General features: G+C 38.7%; 1 protein-coding gene across 1 annotated transcript in view; it reads right to left on the bottom strand.

Annotated features, from left to right (window-relative positions):
- Positions 1-227: 227 nt before the first annotated feature.
- Positions 228-23,144, bottom strand: part of LOC124721568 (AP-3 complex subunit delta-1) — a 269,083-nt gene continuing 246,166 nt past the window's right edge. The window contains exons 22-28 of the mRNA XM_047246607.1: positions 14,244-14,367; positions 10,447-10,646; positions 5,009-5,140; positions 4,622-4,759; positions 4,299-4,475; positions 707-826; positions 228-473 (exon numbers count right to left, since the gene is read on the bottom strand). Coding sequence (XP_047102563.1) covers positions 372-473; positions 707-826; positions 4,299-4,475; positions 4,622-4,759; positions 5,009-5,140; positions 10,447-10,646; positions 14,244-14,367 — 993 coding nt within the window. The 3' untranslated portion in view covers positions 228-371. The remainder of the gene's footprint in view (positions 474-706; positions 827-4,298; positions 4,476-4,621; positions 4,760-5,008; positions 5,141-10,446; positions 10,647-14,243; positions 14,368-23,144) is intronic.

Here is a 23,144-nt window from a genome sequence, read left to right as displayed (position 1 = left end):
ATCCACCTTAAATTGGGTCCTTGCCTTAGCAATTTTTTACCTCTTGGAATGAAGCAAATAACTTCCTTGATTGATTTTCCATCCAGTCACATTCCATTATCATTATACATAACTATGCTGACTTTTATTTTTGATGTCAGACTGTTTCATTATTCAACTTCCACACATATAGAAGAATTTGATGCAAGGGAGTAGGAAGATGAAGAGAACTTCAAAAACAATAAATATTTATGTAGAAAACTTTTTAATGAACATAAAAAAGAATAACATGTCTGGACAAACACAATCAATCATTCAGGAAGATTCATGTCAGCACTTTGACTAAATAACAATTCATATCCCAGACCCCCATTAATTAATTACAAAAGTAATCAAGAGCCAGGCTGAAGTAGTTTCTCTATTTCACTGATGATATTGCTTAGTAGCACCTCATTGTCACTTTTACCATCAATTGATATTGCTGTACACGAACGCTGAAAAAATTTGTATCACAAATTAGCAAGCATCAAGAGACAACAGTTGGACAAGTCAAGGAGAATATAAACAATTTAAAAATATGAGAACAATTTCCTCTCTATGTGTTATGCTATATGACAAGACCCATCTCAATTACTGGCTGAATGTTCATTAATCAATGAAGTATGATGAATAAAAAAGCATGTCAAAAAATGAAAATAGTATGACATTACTTTATACAGATACTTACATCCACCTTAAGTAACAAACATATATGAGATCCATCAACTGATCGGCTGTACAAAGATGCTGTATTTTCAATTTGTTCCACAAGAACAAAATTACAGTGGAAACAGATCTGCGATATCATCTGAAATAATAACAGAAATGGGTGCACTTATGTCAGCAGAAAATTATCTGAATTCATTGCATGTCTCATATATTATATCACACACAAATTTCCCCATGCTACAAAAACTGAGCAAGATCTCATTGGAGACACTTCTAGGTGGATGACAGTTCAAATCCGGAAGTCAATAAAATTTAGATTTTCCAGGGTTTCCTTAAAGAGCTGACAGCAAATGTTGGGATGTGACCTTTGAAAAGCAAATGGTTGGCTGATTTAGAAAGACTGCCCAACAAATAAACTGCACCACGTTTTATCTGCCAAAATGTGGGAACTTAAGACTCAAGGGGGCAAAAATCTTCATCATGAAAAAAAAGTAAAACAATAACAAAAATAAAGACCGTATGTTCCAAAGTGAGTCTCAAAATCTGCTGCTGGATAACATTCAATACTGTGTTGCTCCACTCCGAGCATTGTAACATGCTGGAAACCTTGGTGTGCTGTCCACAAAGTAGTTGAGATGTTGCTTCTCTGCTCACATTTGTCTCACTCTTTGATTACCACTTTTCTAATGTCATGCAGTGTGTGACGTATGTTTCTGTGACAAAGCACTGCAAGTTTTAACTGGCTCCAAGCATGATGAATCAGGGTCATGTCACCAGATACCGCAGACCATTCCATTTGTTTGAAATCCATCCCTAGGAGGAAGCAGTTCACAAAGTGCTACTGCATTATATTTAAAGACAAACACATTGGCAAAGTCTTGACTGTAGAGGAGGACAACATGTTGGAGGACCCTGTATCAACATTGCACAGCCCTCAAATTATTCTTGATACAGATGGCACCAACGTCTATGGGTAGTATCTGACTATTAATCAAAAAATATTGTGTTCAATCCCAGTCACTGCATAGGTTTTGAACAATGATCATCAGCTACAGTACCCGAAGATTTCCTGTATAAAGAATCATCATCATTCAGCCTACAACTTGTGGGGAGGAGAGAAGGGTATATAGGTTCAGGCGATCCTCTTGCCCTGCAGTGGCAAAGAGACTCTAAAAGGGAGAAAAATCAGAATTATTTAATAGCATGAGTCCGTCTCATTTGTATCTTTAGGATGAGACTGCCAAAGAGAAGGTGACCATGACAACAAGAATGAAAACAAAAAGCGCGTGCAACCCCCCCCCCCCCCCCCCCCCCCCCCACACACACACTTCTTTCATTAGTACCATTAATAACTTCATTTCATTGTTCCCAGTCCATTTATTCAGATTTCATAATTTCATGGCAGTATTTAAAATTAGGAAACTCCATCCCATCCGTATAACATAAGCATTACTGTTACTTAATAAGTAGAGAAAAGCATCATAAAAACCAAACTGTATTAGCACACAGTAACAACTAAGATCAATAAAATAAATAAATTTGCGTAGAATCAGCGGCAGGAAGCACTAACAAGTTCTGAAGTGCTACCAGCAGGCCAGCTAGCAGAATGACAGTGCATAGAGTGTTAAAAAGAATTGGATACCATGGTCAAGCAGCTGTTCACAAGTAACACATTTCTATAGTGAATACAAAGCGAAGCTTGATATGATGTGCACGGTGCTCCCACTTGACAGTGAATGGCTGAAAAAGTGTGATTTGGATTGATAAATCACGCTATACCATATGACAATCTGACAGAAGGATTGGCATTTGGCAAATGCCTGGAGAACATTACCTGTCATTATGTATAGCACCAACAGTGAAGTATGGAGAAGGTCATGGTACTGTACGAGAATGGTGTGGTCTCCTAATTGTGCTTAAGAGAACACTTAATGTGAAAGGATATTTTCCAGTATTGTGTTCTGTACACTGGAAAGGAACAGCTCGAGTACAACAACTGATTGGATCAGCATGATAATGCACCCTATCATAAAGCAGCATCTGTGGGACAACTGTCTGTGGACAACAACATTCCTGAAATGGACTGGCCTAATCAGTGTTCCAACCTGAACCCAACAGAACTCCTTCGGGATGAGACAGAATGTTGACTCTGCTCCAGACCACAGCATCCAACATCACTACCTACTCTGCTTTCGGGTCTTTGGGAAGAATGGGCTGCAATTCCTCCACAGACATTCAGACATCACTTGAAGTATTCCCAGCAAAGTTCAAGCCATCATAAAGGTGAAGGTTAAACACAACCCATACTAATGAGCCCATCTCATTTGAGTACTATCTGTAGAGGCACTTTAAACTGTGTCCATCTCGACAGCTGAGGGGGTAAGTGTAGCTGGCTGCAACGTGTAAGACCTGGGTTCAATTCCCAGTACTGCCAAGGATTTTTCCTCGGTGAGAGGACTGTTACAGGGTGCACTCCATCTCATGATGCCAATTGAGGAGCTACTTGAATGAGGAGTACCAGCTCCACAGACTGGAAAGGTGTCAAAATGACTAGGAGAACAGTGCGCTAACTGCATGCCCCTCTATACTGCAAGGCAAACGATGACCAGACGGCTGATTAACATCCCTTGGGCCTTCAAGGCATGGACGAGGAGCTTGTTACCTTTAAACTGCATCCATGTTGTAACTGTTTGGAATGTTTAAGAAAAGCCCTTGAGTGAATGGTTTGGTGCAGTAAGATTGTATACACAGTTCATATTCCAATGATACAGCAAGCGTGACAGTTATCAGTGTAGGAGGTAGAATCTGTTAGCAAATAGAATTAAAATATTTAGTCTTACACTTATGACACTCGCAACTAAGAAGTAATGAACTTCTGAATCAATGTGGATACGGCTCATTTTTATTCTCTACATGTCAGGAAACTATTTCTGAAAAGTTCAAAATGGTTCAAATGGCTCTGAGCACTATGCGACTTAACTTCTGAGGTCATCAGTCGCCTAGAACTTAGAACTAATTAAACCTAACTAACCTAAGGACATCACACACATCCATGCCCGAGGCAGGACTCGAACCTGCGACCGTAGCGGTTCCAGACTGAAGCGCCTTTAACCGCACGGCCACACTGGCCGGCCCTGAAAAGTTGCCACTCTTTCAATATAGATGCCAGCTGTTATCATTTTGTTAACTCATGATTTTTTTTTTGTTCATTAATAATGCATGAAGCATTTGAGAGATTTACTGAGGGAGATTCCAAGTTAGTTAGGATTTTTATAACACTTCTTTTAGTTCAGCAAATACACGCAATACCTAGTAACATATATTTTGCTGCCTTCTTTAGAAGTTGTTATTAAAGCATCATTCAGTATGTGAGGAAGTCTGTGAAATCTGATAGAAGCTTCAGTTAAGAGACATAATCAGGAGAAAAAAAACAAGTTCCTTTATATGGTAGAGCTAAATATTGAAATTAATTGACATATTTAAATAAATGTATTATTATAAAAACAGTGCACTAATAAAATTAAGCTTAATATAATTTTATGTTGCATCATATACATACATTCATTACAGCAGACAAAATAGTGTATTCAGATTTAATCTTCGTATTTTACCTGAGCTGTGTCTTGCATGATATTCTTAAGATGAAATGAGTTGTGGTAGGGAAGCTGCCCACTTGTAAGTAGATCAGACACTGTATCTGCTCCACATACTCTGGCTATCATAAAAGTTGAGCATGGAATGTTGACCCAGAAGTCCAGCTTCTCATGTGATGACATGTCATCAGATGACTGAAATTGGGTACATCAGGGAATAATAAATGTTTCTTTGCTTAAAATTTACTTAATAGTTAAGTGTGTAATATATTTCTACTGTCATATTTATGATATCCCTGAATGTAAAATACATTGGTATAAACCTAAATGACAATGGTTACCTGAACCATGTAAGTAAGGGTTCCCCGTAATTTATGAGACTGGTCAACGCTAAGTACTCGGAAAAATAGCTGCAATTCAGTTGAGCCACTGGGAGGTAAGGTCAAATTAAGATTTAACCCATAATCATCATTTAGCTCCTAGAAGTCAAGAACGGCACATTAGTAATAATAACTGAAACATGTGAAAAAAATCAACTGCAACAGGAATCTCAGGAATGGTGTTTTTTGATCAGTGAACATTTAAATCAGCATCTTTCATCAATATAGTAGTAACTTCAAAATATGTAGCTGTACAAACAGTTCAGCATACTCAATATCTTTTTTTAGACACTTTTTTTTATTTTGCTGTTAATGATTTAATTTCTTGAATAGATAAGTTTTACTTACTGGTTTTATTAATTTCACTAAAGATGTATTGCTGACTGAGAAACAAAATTCTTTCAAGAGAGAAGGTGACTGATTCTTCAACACTACAGTTATAGCCACCTCATCAGTTTCACACAGGCTCGTTCCATACACCTGCAAAACATAACATTGCATTGCAGTAAATGATGCCAAGAGAAAATTTCCTGCGAAACAGTCATGATAGCTTTCCCAGAAAATTACCTAAAACTAGTGGTTCAGGCACCACACCAATGATAGAAATATACTATACTCATTCGTAACATAGAAACCCAACCTCTTTGAGGATCTTCACAGAAATACTGGGGTCAGCAATCAGTAAACGGGCACCTAGGTACAAAGGTCTTGGGAAATGAGCAAAGAGTGTGTATGTTCAGCAAAATGATAACAATACACACTCATTTTCCAGTTGGTATCTTGAATATAAGAGATATCACACAGTCTATTCCAAAACTTCAAGAAATTTTGATCATATATTAAGGCTGCCAGTGACACAAAAATCAGTCTCTAGACACTTGTGGATGAGACACAAACCAAAATAGAAATCTACTGTCTGCTGGATACTGAACCAAAATAGAAATCTACTGCCTGCTGAATATTGAATATTGTCTTCTTTTGAAGGAAAGAGGAGAGACACAGCAATCAGTACTACTGGCATTGAAAAGCAGCTTAAATCATTAATCCTCAATAAGCCCCCAGAGCCTCACGGAGTCCCTGTCAAGCTCTATATGGGATTTGCAAGTGAATAGCTTCACACTTGGCAGTAATTAGCCACATATCCATTGAGGTCTTATGTTTATTATTGTATGCCAAGTGTGTGTGTGTGTGTGTGTGTGTGTGTGTGTCAATAATACCATTTGGAATCATATGCTTAATGACTCATAGCTGCACCATTTTAAAAATGTGCTCTCCTCCAGCCCCTTCCTCCGCCAATCACCACAGTGAAAGTGTAGTACGTGGTGTAAATATGGCTGGAAAAGCAGCCTGTGACCACTGAAAGATATTTAAACTTATATTACCATTCACTTCTCCAATCAAGGCATCCACATATCTGACCTTTGTGTTAAAAGAGCTGTTATCTACTGTCAAATAGTGTCACAGGTTGCGTCCAACAACTCTTCATAGAAATTGTCCATGTCTTATTAATTGACAAAAATCCAACTGATGTTGAAGTATAATCCTTTAAAATGTCTAAAAGAAGGAACAACAACTGTGACTGGTTACAGTAATTTGTATTTTAGATTGATATGTTTACATAACAGGGGAAAAAAGAGCACAGTCCATAACTAGCTACAAAAAATGAATCCCATCTATGAAAAAGGAAGTAGAACTGAACAACATAACTACACTCACACCTATTTGTAATAGAATCCAAGAACATGACTTACCAGGAACATAATAATATTATCAGTGAAAATCAGCATGGTTTCCAGAAACACTCATCATGCAAAACTCAACTCAAATTCTTTACACATAATATTCTCAGTGTTAAGGATAGAGGCAGGCAGGTTAATCAGTGTTTCTAGGTTTTTGGAAAACTTTTGATACAGTTGATCTCAACACTTCCCAAAGAAAATAAATTCCTACAGGACGTCTAACAATATTTTTGGCTGGACTGAAAATTTGCTTTTAGGCATTATTCAGTATGTTACCCTGGGTAAAATGTCATCTATAGACAATGAAATAATAGCTAGTATGCTCGAGGGGAGTGTAACAGAACCACTGCTTTTTCAGGAAATACCTTAATAATTTAGTAGATAGTAGTACTGTGAAACAATTTTTTTTTTTTTTTTTTTTTTTCAAAAGCTGTTCCAAACCAAACACTTATATGACCACCCATACTTTAATAACACTCGGGTGGATGGGATCCACTTCAGGTCAGACTAACAGGGGGGCATCATGTTTGTACAAAGAAGGATGTTGTGAATGACCACAGGCTTTAATGAATGGCAAGAGGGTATAAAATAAAAATGTTGAAAAATCCTACCTGAAGGACACTGAAGAAAGACATTGTACATCTCAAGAGAACATGCTTGGATTAATTCAGAACTGTTCTTCAAGCCAAAAATTATAAATATTTCTCAAACACGTTAGTATCTATCCCACAGTGCTCATACAGATTAAATTAGGCAAGTGACAGCTGCCTTCTGTAATGATACTTTCCCCTATACTAATATCATTTTTGAGAAGAATACTGCTTGAGCACAACATATAACTTGTGATCATATGTTATAATAAGATTTTTTGTGTACAGGGAATCAGTGGCTTTGAAACTGTTATAAAATCAATACGTGCAGGTGTTTGAAAGGATGTTGAAAACATGGGAAAGTATTGTTGCTTGGTACCATAAATAATGTTAGAAAGCTGTGAAAAAAGAAAGGAGAACATTGCAGATTTAAAATGACGTCAAAGCCAAAACATACCAAATGAGAGCAATGGGTGAACTATTCAGTGAACTTGGAAGGAAAATTTTACTGACCGATCAGATTAAACATCTCAAGCAGTTTTAATGTCATGTAAAGCCAGTAAATGGTTCAAAATCATCTTTACAGTTGCTCACTTATCATGTTCACATCAGAACATGATTATGATGATAAAGGTAATATCAAAATTCTGAATTTGTTCTACCAAAATTGTATCACTGTTTTCAATCATTGTATGAATGCTGAAATGACAGATATTGAAGTAAGCTAAAGTAATCAACTAAAATTGCTTAACACTGGAAAGACATCTGGACCAAATAAGACACCTGTGAGATTCTCCAGAGATTACGTGGAAGGCCGTGCTCCCCCTTCTAACAGTAGTTTATTGTAAGTCACTGGAGCAATGAATGACACTTAGTGACTGGAAAAAAGTGCAAGTTGTTCTCTTTTCCAAAAGGAATGTCAGGCAAATGTACATAATTATGGGCCTAGATCACAAAATTCAGTGCCTTGTAGAATTATTCAATATGTTTTACATTCAAGCATTATGATATTTTTGTAGAATGAAGACCCTCTCTCCGAACATTAATGTGGATTCCGCAATCAGAAATCTTGCAAAAACTGTCTTTTATGTTCTTTGACTTCCAGAAGGCATTCAATACAATTCTGGACTGTCACTTAGCAAACAGCACTTTAACCAAGTACTGGACCAGATCTGTGACTGAATTCAGGACCTCGTAGCTAACATTCCGTTCTTGCAGGGACAAAATCATCAGATGTTGAAGTAACTTTGGGAGGACACCAAGGGAGTGTTGTAGGGCCCATTAATGTTTACTAGTTTGAATGGAATCTTTTTGAGAAAGGAAGAAAAGTTATAAAAAAAAAAAAAAAAAAAACCCAAACATGAAAATTTTTCCATCACATGGCATAACATAAATGGGTTTGGCTACAAATGACAGATGAATGGCAATACAACAGTCATGGCGTGAGTTGCACATTAAACTAATGCAATGCAATGTGCATGACCACACAAGTTTGTCACTCAACACTGGTGGCACTGTTAGTTAGGTAAGCCCATCCACCATGGCAAGGTCATACGACACTGGAACGAAAAATCAGTTTTTATTGCCCTGAGGCCAAAAACCACATAAAAAACAACAATGACATCAGTTTTTAATTGTCATGACACTGGCGCAAGAAATGTTCAGTACGCTGTCTACTGATTTCTGCCGCAAGTAGAAATCGAGAAACTGAATATTCCACAACAGATTGAAGAGTCTCAGCGATCATGTTCAGAATGTGTTGTGCAATTTGTACCTTCAATTCAGCTACTTTTGTAGTTGGAGCACTGAACATGGCATCTTTCAGTTAACCCCACAGCCAAATGTCACACATATTAAAATCAAGTGATCCAGACAATCAGGCTGCAGGGAAATGATGGCTGATAATTGTAGAATTTCCAAAATGTCTTCACAGCAGCTACTTCACTGACCGTGCAATGTGCAGAGTGCAACCTTGCATAAAAGTGATACTACCCACATATCCATGCTGTCGAAGGGTTGGAAAGATGGTGCATGAAACACACTTTTAGCATTCACCAATGACAGTACATGTACCAAGGCTCACAAGATCCATCTTCTCAAAAAAGTATGGCCCTACAATAAACAATGCTGTCAACCCACACAACACACTTACCTTTGCAGAATGAAGCAGTACCGGTTAATGTGTGAGCAGATTTTCCATTTCCCATATTCTGAAATTCTGTGTATTGACATGTCAATGGTTTTTATCTGTCCACAAATGTTCTTTTGTGTGGATAACAGTTCAGGATGTTTTGCAGAATTTTATACACTGTGCTCACAGGCATGTCCAAAGTTCAGGCAATGCCCTAAGCACTGCATGTTTGCACACCACTGCACAACCCCTCCTGCAATGTTGTGGCCACATCGTCCACTGACACTGGATCAACTGTTTTCTCCCCCTGCCACATTGCATTTGAAAAGACAATCATTTTCTCAAGACTTTGGCAGGCATCAGATCAATGCCTGTTTTCATACCACAGAGTGTCCAGAAATTCTGCAGAGCTACTGGCACACAGTCATTATTCTTGTAAAAGAGCTTACCAGCAGCGTGTGATCCTGCATTGAGGCTGTCATGCTTTTATCTTGGACGCAAACTGAGGAACAGTTGTGTATCGTGTATCTTATTTTGTATATTCTTCCACTTACAGTGTCACCTCGTGGCAAGATTTTGTTAAATTTTTTCTCCCTCCCCCCCACCCCCCACCACCAAAAATAGTGTTCCACTAAAATCTGATGTCATTCAGAGCAGTGGTTTTTCCTTTTCACATCATTTTGAAACTGGCACTGTAATTATAATCACTATATATAGGCTGTTTATAGATAATTCTGTTATATACAGGTAAGTAGCAACACCCTGAATGATACCAGGCAAATGCTAATTGGATCTTTAATATGACTATGCCCTATGCATATCAAGCCAAAATTGTGATCCATCTCCAGTGACAGAGATTCATGACACACTAACATTTTATTCTTCCTTCCAACATTTTTCATGATTACTCAAACAACTTCCCACTAAGACTACAAGGATCTGCATGTTCAACCAACATACTACATATTAGCACCAAAGAGGTGTGGAATGTGCTCAATCAGTCAACAAGTCAAAACTCCAGATACACATAGAAACAATTTGTCAGTCTTGCCCCCAGAATATTTCACTGATATAACAACATGCAAGAATGCCATTGGTGTTGAGCTTGAGCCTCAACCAATTTTCATACTGAAGTACTGTCGCATAAACAGAGTTGTAATAACTTTATTTTGTCTGGACATGGTTATGTTTCTAAGCAATATTTTTCAGCAGCACTATTTATGAACAGAAAGAAAGTGCACATAAATATGGGAATGGAAGAATCTTTGTAATAGGGCACATGTGAACAGAATGTGGTTCCTACTGGTACTAACTCATTATACTGACCATTTCCACTGAGTTGTCACTAGCCAGTCTGGAGAATGATGATAAGCAGGAGAATGGAGGGTTTATTTCTGTCCCTGCCCCTCCTGTGATTGCACTACTAGACTGCTCAGTCACAACTTCTTTTGATGGAGTTGATATTCCTGATGCTTCTTCATAGCCCTCTTTTAGCTTCGAGATGACTTTTCTCTTCGATTTTTTCCCTGTAACAGACATCAATCAAACAACAAGACTTCATTAGCGAAGTTTATAAAATACATGCTATGTTCTGGATTACTGCAATAACTTACTTAACATTTTTAATGTAAATATCAGTTTGGAGTGCACACAACAGTATCCTGAGAAAAGCCATTCACAGTGCTTACTCAAGCCCATTGACATGGCTAGTACATGTGTATGTTGTTTCCCAGTGCTGCCTATAAAATCTTTAGTGTTGGTGGAATATAACTGAGGCAAGACAACTATTTTCTGTCTTAACTTGTCAGTAAGAACTGATTACTTTGCAAAAACTAAATATATGTCTGACGCATTTGAGTATGTTACATTGCCAACTTATGATTAGAGGTGCAACCTAAATGTGTATACTATTAAATGACTTCTCATGTAATGTGAACATTAAATACTGCCAATTTTGATTCCAACGGTGCAGACTATCAGTTCTTGATGAAACTTATCACTTATGTCAATAAGGCAAATCATCTTTGAAGGCTATGAAACAATATAAGGCATAGTGAGAATATGTATATAAAAATATCCATAGATGACAGTGTGATGGATACAATCAACAAATCTTTTGTGGATCACAAATGGAACTTAACATTTGTGGTGTCCCTCCAATGGCGGCACTTGCAGGGTGTTCGGGGGAGAATGATCAGTAATCTGCAAGATGACAGGAACGATAAGTCAAAGTAAAAAAGTCTAATGAATGTGGGCTCTAAAATCCATATGTTAAGCACTATGACCACTACTTCATCTTCAATACTGTGAAAAAAATGTCTTCTATGGCAAGATATTTGCTTTCCATATTTTGGTAGGAGGTAGTACGGACCAACATACGAAAAAATTGTCTGGTAAACATTGGCTCATTTTAGAGCCTTAACAGTTACGAGTACCTGCTCATTAGAAGAGATGAGTTTCACTGTAGTGAACACAAACAAGTGCTCACAGCTATTAAGGTATGCATTTTAGGGCCAATGTTTATTAGACTTTTTTTGCTTCAAATGATCGTTCCTGTCATATGCCTGAATATTGACCATTTCTCGTGTGACACTGTATAACGTCAAAATGCGTTGTCCCCACATGGCAGTACAAGATACACAATGATTTCTGGTTCTGGGGAATCTGTTCTCAAGCATAGCTTGCAGTAACATTTTCCACTACTGGAAAGAGGCAACTTGAGGATAGTGATGAACTGTAGTGACCCTAGAATGAATATTGACCATTCCTCGTGTGACACTGTATAAGCAGAACTGGCAGAAGTAGAGCTGTGAAGATGGGGCGTGAGTCGTGTTTGGGTAACTCAGTCGGTAGAGCACTTGCCCGGGAAAGGCAAAGGTCCCGAGTTCGAGTCTCGGTCCAGCACACATATTTAATCTGCCAGGAAGTTTTGTAGTGACCCTGTTATGGCCTTAGTCTTTTGCTAAAGAGTGTTATATGCACATTCAATCAGACATAAGTTCAGTCAGCTTGCAGGACACACTAAATATCTGTTGTTTTAGTGTTGCAGGTAACTCTTCCACCAGGCCATTGTGGTCTGGCATTATCAGGCATAATAATGAAACGTAAGCATACATGAAACATTAAAAAGGTGTGCTTAGAAGACATCCCTACTGATCACAAATGTCACAGCACACTTGGAAACTCTGGCATTGGCTTATGTGCTCTTGGGATTATGCTGCCTCAGATGAGAACATTGGTCCCTTTACACAATACTGGCACGGTTGTGACATGTCATCCATTAACAAGAGACTATCCCATCTTTCCTGGATCTATTCATGGTGAGCGAGACACCACACCTGCCAAACCATATGGTGCTTCTGTGACAGATTGTCACACACAGAGAGAGCAACCTCTCAAAAGCAATTATACACAGTCTGACAGGAGGCGTTAAATGCAAAGGCTGCTATGGGGTCTCTTTAATCACAGCAGGCTCTGTGCTGGTTGGACATCTTTAGACCCTTAAGCTAATAATCCCAGTGTTGGGCTGTAGCATGTGTTCGACTTTGTTTGTACTGCTGCTGAATATTTCCTCTCTCCTGTAACCCTCTCTCCAACTGAATTTCGGCAAAGCGACATTTTATCTCAAACTTTAGCCAGCCTCTTATTTGCCAATGATCTGATCATGTGTAGAGTTGCCCAAATGTGTTTATTGTGTCATCCTGTTTCACTGTTACTCAATGTGTGCCAAATGCATAGAATGTGTGGTCAGACGCCAACATTCAAGACCTCTACTCAACAAAACTTGTTTCATGCACACTAAAGTGTCTCTTACGATTGTGTCGTGTATGGCAGATGTTTCACAAACTGGTATACATGTAAGCTAGGTTTCAGCTTCCGACTCCCATTTTTCAATGTTGCACTGTTTCAAAAGCAAAACCCTTTTAAAACATAGTAACACAAGGAAGTGGCATTGGACCTGATGTATAATGAAAGTTAGTGAAACATAGATGAAAGTTTGTTTCTTTAGTTTTTCACTTTTTATCAGTTGAACCTTTCCTTTTTAGGTTTCTTTTTCTGTGGCTTTAAAATGAAAACATAAATAAACATGACATGCACTTTGCTGCCACTTGCTGTCAATTACGTTGTGGAAATACACAACAGCCTCACCAGTGTAACTTGTGAAATTTCTGTGAGTCCCATCTTTTTCCTTGTTCAGGGTGTATATGCAGATAAGAATAAAGAAATTCCTATATTTTTCCCAGTTAAAAACACACTTTTTTGGGTGAAAACAGACTATATCCCTGGTGAAAGAACATTTTTCCACATTAAGTGATAATACACTTTCCCTTGGAGCTGTAAAACTTATTAATCCTATGAGTGGTGAAGGTTTTATACCCTGGCATACTTACAACTTACTGGTACTTTAGGAAGCTAGGCAAAAATTAACTGATTTTGGAAAGATCTCTGATGTGCAGCAACATTCACACTGCACATTTTCATATTATGAAAGTATAAACACTAATTCCACCAAATACAGCACAGTAGTGTCTGAAGCACTGAAATCAAAACTGTGATACACTTTTGTTAGTCAATCATAACTCATGTCACGTGATCTCACCAGCCAATGACAGAAGATATTCAGAGCATAGGACGCGTGATGTAGTCAGCCAGTAGCAACATAATAGTTAAGTAGTGCAAACACACAAATAGGAAAAGTTAATGGTTTAAGTAAATACACATACAGTGCAGCTACAAGAAAAGCTAAGCTTTCACAAATAATATCAGTAGTCAAAACATTTTTGCTTTTAACCAGGGTGGCATGCGAACAGTTTACAAACTTAGCTGCTTCAGAAATGATTCCATACTTGGCCCAAAGATCATGCCCCTTGGACATTAGACAGATCGCTCAGCTTCTGCATTATGAGAATGACTGCAAGGTCTTCCGCATATCCGCAACACCTTTTATATACTCTGCACTGCTAGTGCTGCCACCTGCTGTCCATGAACTCTAACACAGGTGGTGGTTGTATTAACATGACTTGACTGTGTATATATCAGGGCTCATTTTAATGAAGAACAAGTGGTAAAGGTGATTTAATTGTAATCAAAAACAAGTGCAAAATTAACAGAACAGTAGTTACCATCTTTTGTTTTCTTTTTTTCTTTTTTAGTACTTGGTTCTTTTCCATTTGCCTCAGTTGTTATTAGTTTTCCTTCACTTTCTAACAGAAGCCCAGATGTTGGGTTGGTAGTAAATGGTTCAACCTGGAAAACACAGAATCACCACATTGTAACTCGAATATTCCTATACGCAGCAGCACTAATTTCAGCCACTACTCAGCTTTCAGTGATATTTCCATAAGGAACACACACACACACACACACACACACACACACACACACACACACACACACACAGTCCCTACAGAAGTTATAAATGCGATGAAACTTGTTACATTGTGGCATCAGAAAGTGCTGCACAAGAGATAAAGTAGCACTTAGATATGTCAGGTCATTTACTGTCATACAAATATATGAGTTTTGAACATATGTGCTGAAGAGCTGTAAACATGTTAGCATAGGATGAAAGAATTTTCGTCATGCTGCAGTGAAATCCATTTCAAATAGTGATGCAATGCTGGAGCACTGTTAGAGGATGTCAGTATTATTATCTGTTCTGAGTTTTCATGCAGCTAAGCTGTGCCATGGCTTGTATACACCTACATCTTTTCACAAATAACCAAATCAAAGCTACCTCTGATAGCAATCTGCTTATCAATACAGGCAATGAAATCTGAGGAAAAAAAAAATTCTCATGAAATATCCCTCTATTTTAACTACTGTGATGGCTGACAGAGAGAGAAACATTACAGATGGGTATATCACAATTTATTATCCAAAATCATCATATTAGACAGATGCCTGGTTTGATCATCTTGTACTCTGCGGTATTATAGATGTTCCAAGTGGCTACAAACTGTGCATATTCTATTTTGCCCAACAGATATTGATTCCTCTCTGGCCTTCCCATTAATGTAATGTGTCTGAATCTTGGTTGGTGATTCACACACACAATGCACAGGTGGTTCGGTCAAGGACCTACTGCCGTATGTACTGGAACTCCAAACAATGGCAACAAGTTGGAACACTCAATTACTTCAGAACATAAGATTTTCAAAATAATCTAAAAGAGGTTAGCATATTCTATGACAATGTTGTATCTTTATTTGAAAATAGCTTTCCAGTATCTAATTAGAAAGGCATGATGAAAAAATCACTAGTGAGGCTGGGACATCTTGTAAATGAAATGGAGAAATTCATATTAGGAAGAACACACAGCTGTATACTACAGAAACTGATCACATTTATTAAGGGAAGTTACTATAAAGTCAAGAGGTGTGACCATCATATCAGAAATCTATGATCCTGACATCAAAATACAAAGTTAACTTTAGAGACTCGATACGTTTTAACTCAATTTTTCTCTCATTATTTACACAAACCACTTTTTTGGATGACGTAGCTTTATATCAAGTGGTTGGAAGTTGCTTCAAATGGGTGTATAGGGACAACTGCCCTCAGCCTTGTGCAAAAGGTACCAAATGTTACTCAAGCTCTATTTGCTCCAATGGATACTGTCCCTTCTGCAGGATATATAACTGTTTGTACACCTGACTGTTAATGACGTGTCAATGGTAGGTCTAGGAGCTCTGTACAGGGGAAGCAGCAACCACGAAACACTCAGGCTATTACACTCATTGACTGAAACAAAAAGTTTAAGCTGCTATCTTCCACTGAAACTGAAATGAGCCAGTGAGGCACACTACATCTTTTGGGACCAGTGTCAAGGGAAGGCAAGAGCAAAAACGAAATGGCAGCAAGAGATTGGAAGCATCACCTTGTGCACTCCATGTATATGCCTGGGGGGCCCATTCAACATGTTGAAGAGGCTGCTCTGGCAGCCATTAGGGAAAAAGGTGCAACCACTGTCAGATTGTGGTGCACATTAAAATGAATGATGCCTGTCATTCGGATTGTCAGATTATACTTGGACCATTCCAGCAACTTGCACAGAGTGTTTGTAAGACCAGCCTTGCTCATGGAGTTTCAACAGAACAATTTGTACCATTGGCAACCGGACTGATTGGGGTGCTCTGCTTCTGAGCTGGGTAGAATGTTTCAATCAGATACTTCTGATGTTCTGTGCCAAGCAGCTGTGCAAAATGTACGCTAGGTACAGAAAGCTGACTAAAATCTGAAATTGGGATTTTTGCAATAAATCTAAGTTTTATTGAAAGAAAATGCTAATGAAAATGGAGGTGGTGTATTTCTTGCAGTAGACAAACTCAAATCAACTGAGACAGAAACTGAAGTTACATAGAAGACTGTTCGGCCACGACTCAGTATTAAGGGGGAGTGTAATCTTGTTAGTGAATCTTCCTATCAGACATCAGACTCACTCACAAATGTAACTGAAAACTTTAGAGAAACCCTTAACTCGGTAATGTTTATGTTCTCAAATCATACTGTCACTGAAAGCGACTTCAATAATTGAAAAATCAATTGGGGTTACAGTTTTGTAAGCTGTGGACACGACATCCTGTGAAATATTACTAAACGCCTATTCTGGAAGCTACCTATAAGAGACAGTTTGGAAATCCACTCATGATGAAAATGAATTGGACATGACCCCTCATTCAGGACATCTACATTGAAAATGTATCAGTGGCCATGAGGCAGTTGTAGTAACTATGATTGCAGAAATACAAAGAGCAGCTAAAACAGGTATGAAGTTTCAGATGGTCAGTAATCTACATAAATTGGCAGTCATTTCAGATCTCAAATAAGAAGCACAACATTCACCTCTGGGCAGAAGCATGTGGAATAACTGTGGCTGAAGTTTAAAACAATGGTTGATCACACACTGTATAGATATGCATCTATTAGAACAGTTGATGAAGGGAAATACCCTCCTTGACATACAGTCACTGTAAAGATACTCACAAATTGAATGTGACTACTGCATAATAGGTGTAAAATAAAGCCTAGGGTTATAGAGGGATGATGAATGAAACATGTCTGGCTGTCAAGTGAGCATGATATTGTAGCAGAATCTTATCAAAAGATGTCTCATGAAACCCAAATAAATTGTGGTCATACGCAAAGACTGTTAGTGGTACCAAAATTAGTATCCAGGCACTCACAACTGACACAGAAACTGAAGGCATAAAGCAAAATCAGAAATGATGAATTTCATTTTCAAATGTTTTACTAAGGAAAATACATAATTACTGTCCTAGGTTACTTCCTGCAACAATGCAAAGATGAGTGATATAGATATTAATGTCAGTGGTGATTAGACTTATGAGGCGTGACTGAAAAGATCTTGGCCCACCCCTGAAATACTTGTCCTAAGTGAATGTCAGTTTAGCAATTAATAATACATTCCTTTGCTAGGTTACATATAAAAATTTTTACACTACTGGCCATTAAAATTGCTACAAAAAGAAGAAATGCAGTGGATAAATGGGTATTCATTGGACAAATATATTATATTAGAGCTGACATGTGATAACATTTTCACGCAATTTGGGTGCATAGATGCTGAGAAATCAATACCCAGAACAACCAACTCCGGCTGTAATAACAGTCTTGATACACCTGGGCATTGAGTCAAACAGAGCTTGGATGGCGTGTACACGTACAGCTGCCCATGCAGCTTCAACATGATACCACAGTTCATCAAGAGTAGTGACTGGCGTATTGTGATGAGCCAGTTGCTCGGCCACCATTGACCAGTCGTTTGCAATTGGTGAGAGATCTGGAGAATGTGCTGGCCAGGGCAGCAGTCGAACTTTTTCTGTATCCAGAAAGGCCCGTGCACGACCTGCAACATGCGGTCGTGCATTATTCTGCTGAAATGTAGGGTTTCGCAGGGATCGAATGAAGGGTAGAGCCATGGGTTGTAACAAATCTGAAATGTGATGTCCACTGTTCAAAGTGCCGCCAGTGCGAACAAGAGCCATGTAACCAATGGCACCCCATACCATCACGCCAGGTGATATGCCAGTATGGCGATGACGAATACACGCTTCCAATGTGCGTTCACCTCGATGTTGCCAAACACGGGTGCGACCATCATGATGCTATAAACAGAACCTGGATTCATCCAAAAAAATGACGTTTTGCCATTCGTGCACCCAGGTTCGTCGTTGAGTACACCATCACAGGCGCTCCTGTCTGTGATGCAGCATCAAGGGTAACCGCAGCCATGGTCTCCGAGCTGATAGTCCATGCTGCTGCAAACATCGTTGAATTGTTCATGCAGATGGTTGTCTTGCAAACATCCCCATCTGTTGACTAAGGGATCGAGACGTGGCTGCACGATCCGTTACAGCCATGCGGATAAGATGCCTGTCGTCTCGACTGCTAGTGATATGAGGCCATTGGGATCCAGTACGGCGTTCCATGTTACCCTCCTGAACCCACCGATTCCATATTCTGCTAACAGTCATTGGATCTCGACCAACGCAAGCAGCAATGTCGTGATACGATAAACCGCAATCGCGATAGGCTACAATCCGACATTTATCAAAGTCGGAAACGTGATGGTACGCAGTTCTCCTCCTTATACGAGGCATCACAACAACGTTTCACCAGGCAACGCCGGTCAACTGCTGTTTGTGTATGAAAAATCGGTTGGAAACTTTCCTCAGGTCAGCACGTTGTAGGTGTCGCCATCGGCGCCAACCTTATGTGAATGCTCTGAAAAGCTAATCATTTGCATATCACAGCATCTTCTTCCTGTCGGTGAAATTTCACGTCTGTAGCACGTCATCTTCATGGTGTAGCAATTTTAATGGCCAGTAGTGTGTTAATGTCTTTTTTTGTTTCATAAATTGGAGTTTGAAGTGTCCAAGATGTATACATTTTGAAAATTGTACGATGAGGGCAAGTGTGCGGACAGCCAATACATACTGAAAATGGGCACGAGTGCACAGCAGATCCATAATGACATGATGGAAACAATAGGGAAGGAGTCCCGTTACTGGGAAGGATTCCCCAAACTGTTCCACTATGAAAAAATGGGTGGTCAAATTCAAGGGGGGCAAAACCTCTGTCCAGGGTGCACTTTTCAGTGGAAGACTGGTAACAGCAAATACGGAGGAAAATGTCACTGCAATCTGGGATATCATCATGACAGCCAAAGTGAGAGAGAATGCTGCATTGCTGAGAGTGTGAGTGTATCTCAGGAACGCATTGGACACATCACATCATAAGAGTTGTACTTGACATGCACAAGGACTCTTGTCAATCGTCTTCTCCCCTCCCCCCCCCCCCCCCCAAAAAAAAAAATTATATATATGTTGACAGCAGAAAAATAACACCAGAAACATGTCAGGTGTATTGAAAATTTGACCATTTTTGAGGCAGATCCTATGACGTTTCTCAAATGTTTTGTGACAATGGATGAAGCATGGGTTCACCACTTTCAGTTCACATCCAAAGTTCAATTGAAATGCTGGAAAGACCTATCTTCACCCACACCAAGAAGTTCAAGTCTGTCACATCAGTTGGTAAGGTGATGGTCTCTGTTTTTTGGGATTTGAGGGATGTTAGCCTGGCTGAATACATCAAAAAGGGCAAAACAGTGAACTTGTATATTACGATGCTCAACCAATGTGTGTGTGGGAGGCCATCAAAGTTAAACAGGTCGGAATGTTGATAAAACAAGTGCTCCTTCATCAGGGCAATGCGCCCACACACAGATCTGTCATTGCAATGTCTGCCATCTAGTCCTGTGCCTTCGAACTGCTTTGGCATTCACCTTATTTGCCGAATTTGGGCCCCTCTGACTTTTATCTCTGACCTAAGCTCAAGAAACATCTATCTGGAACCCATTTCTGATCAGATGCCGATATGTCACACCTGTGGTAAAGGCCTTTTTTGCCACACAGGAAGAAACATACTACCAGGAGGGTATAGTGGACCTGCAGCAGCAGTAGCGAAAGTATGTGGCCCTAAAAGGGGACTACATTGAAAAATAGCCCTAAACATTTGGACTCTATTAACCTTTATTGGGTAGGCCAAGAACTTTTCAGTCACTCTTCATAGTTGCTCCACTACTAGGTGCAAGTACCAAGTTCCGTTCAGCCAACTCAATCAGCTGCCATGTTTTCTGCTTCTTGCCAGTTCGTGTTTGTGTATCAAAGACCCTTTGTGAAAGTTCATTCCCAGGTGTTATGAGGTCTTTCTCTACTTTTTTATTTATTCATTGGTTTCCACAACATTCTTCCATCTTCAATGCATAGAATCTGCCCACAAGCTTCATTCTTCTTCCAGAAACCATTTTATGCAAGCTGCCTAGACTAATACTTCTTGGCGCATCATCATTTGAAACAAGGTCACAATAGCTGATCATCAAAATTCGTGGCAAAATCATCATTGGTGAAAAATATTGAGACTGTGTGTGATTTTTCTGACATTTTCCAGGTCTAGCAGGTGTACTTGAAAAACTGGTAGCATGACACAGGAGTAAAGCTGAATCTTTGTGGACATACTTTTAGTGTCTAACTGCCATATGGATCACATTCGTTGGGAGACTGTAAAAAATTTTACCACTTCTGATGGTAATGTCTGCATCTAGGATCCCGTTATTACAGATAAGGCAGCCAAGATATGGAAATCAGTCAAGATCTTGTAGTACCTTCTGTAACATTATAATTTGAGTAGATAAATTTCCACATGTTATGCACATTGTTTTTGTTTTAGCACTATTTATTTTTGTTCATACAGAACTGGCCATTCCATCCAGTTTGGTAATCATTAATTGCAAACCTTGTGGTGCTTCTGCCAGAAGAACGATGTCAACAGCAAAATCCAGAACTAGATTGCTCATTCGAAAACCCATGCTGGAGTTGGTCACAATGTTTCTCATTAGGAAATCTATGACTGATATATCAACAAAGTCTAGATGCAGTGGACAGTTGAATTCTACACATTTCATTACATTTCACAGAACAAATATTTGTTCAAAGCAGGATTTCACAATTCGAAAGCCAGCTGGTTTACCTTGTAGTCGACAATCTGATGCTTCTTGTATCCTTTTTAGAAGGATGAGGCAAAAGACTTTGCCTGGCACCATGAGAAGCACAATACCTATCCAATTTGTACATTTGGTTTGATTTCCTTTCTTCAGTAGTTTAACAATGATTCCGTGATTTCAGTCTTCTGGAACTTGCCTTGTTTGTCAACAGGTATTGTACAATTTACGAAGGTGGTGAAGCAAGTCTGGACCTACATATTTCAGAATTCCAGCTGTAATTTCATCCAATGAGCTGCTTTATTGTTTTAAGGTGTTGTGATTGCTGCGCACCTGTCTGCTTCTGTGATATAACCTGTTTTTACCATTATCTCTTGTATTTCTGGTAAATTTTCGAAGTTGCTGCATTAAATGGATTGGGCTGATTTAAAGTTCCTCTGAAGTGTTCAACCCATCTGGTAGCTCATTCATCTTTTGTGATCAGAAGCTTGCCATTTTTATCCTTTATGGAACTCTTTTAAAAACTATGGGCTCCATTAAGTTCTCTAATGATATGATAAAAATGTCGAGGCAGCATTTTGCACCTCTCTGCCTTCCCACTCAAGCCACGATTTTTGTTGACTCTACAACCACTTTTGACTCAATAGTCTAACATGGCCTATTTTTGTCTAGGTAATTGAAGCCCTTGTTGAACTTTAGCTTGTTCATGCCATTGTTTTACCATTTTTGTTTCATCCATCAGATGCCAATTTCGGTCATGAATCCATTGCTCTTTCTATGTTCCTCTTCATCATCCAGTTCTCTCTTCAGCACATGTACTCCCAGAATCCTTTAATTGAAGCCATTGTGTTTCAATGTCACCAAGTAGTCAGGTAGCTCTTTAAGTGTCTGGATCAATTTTTAAGGCTGATTACAAATAAGTTTTCTACTTCCTTTGCCACATCAAATGGTTGCTTAGGTTGTCAGTGATGATGCAATTTAAACTTCATTTTCAAGTCTGCTCAGACCAAGAAATGATACAACCAAACATCTGCAGTATGATAGGGGCATGTCTTTTTTTTTAACAAAGATGACTTCTATCAGCTATTTATACAAATTTAACCAATTTTATTTAGAGTGTTTCCATCAGGTAAACACCAGGTCGTCTTATGTACCATTTTATGTTGAAAGGAACTATTGCTTATACATAGCTTGTGAAGGCTACATCTAAAATTGCTAACATTAAACAAAACTACAGATCTCAATGAAATCTCTGTCATATTTTATACAGAATTTACAGCTGCTGATTTAAATTCCATTTACCAAAACATACAATAGACCCCTCGAACAGAAAACTGCTAAATGATTGGAAGGAAGCACAGCCCACAACTAATAACAAAAAGGGTAACAGAAGTGTTTAACAAAACTACTGCCCAACATTCTTGGCATCCACTGTTGTTGTGTCTTAGAATGTTATGAGCTCAAACATAATGAGGTAGCTCCTACAGAATGCCCTTTTCCCCCAAGTCAACTGGCATAGATTCCGAAAACATCATTCATGTGAAAACCAACTTGCACTTTTGTCAGTCAACAGCTGGAAAGCCAGCAATCAAGGTACTGGATGGATGTGATGTTTCTTGATTTCTGGAAAGCACTTGATTGGTGCCACACCAACATTTATTAATTTTTGGTTGGTCTGATGATTTCTTATTAGGGAGGATGCAACATGTTATCTTGGAAGCAGAGTCATTGACACATCAAGTACCTTCAAACTTACCCTATCAGATGTTTCATGATCTATATTACCTATTTGGCAGACAATATTAATAAAAAACCTTAGCCTTTTTCCCAGTTTTTATAATTATCAATAATGAAATACTATCTGAAGAAAGAGTGGCACAAATACATAGTCAGAGCTTCATAAGATTTCAAAGTTGTGCAAAGACTGGCAACTTGTTTTAAATGTTCAGAGATAAAAAACTGTGCTCTTTACAATGTAGAAAAACTGAACCTTTAACAA

Source organism: Schistocerca piceifrons, chromosome X (assembly GCF_021461385.2).
Source record: "Schistocerca piceifrons isolate TAMUIC-IGC-003096 chromosome X, iqSchPice1.1, whole genome shotgun sequence".
Lineage (NCBI taxonomy): Eukaryota > Metazoa > Arthropoda > Insecta > Orthoptera > Acrididae > Schistocerca > Schistocerca piceifrons.
The sequence above is the reverse complement of the archived record's forward strand: the minus strand, read 5'-3'. Positions and strand labels throughout refer to the sequence as shown.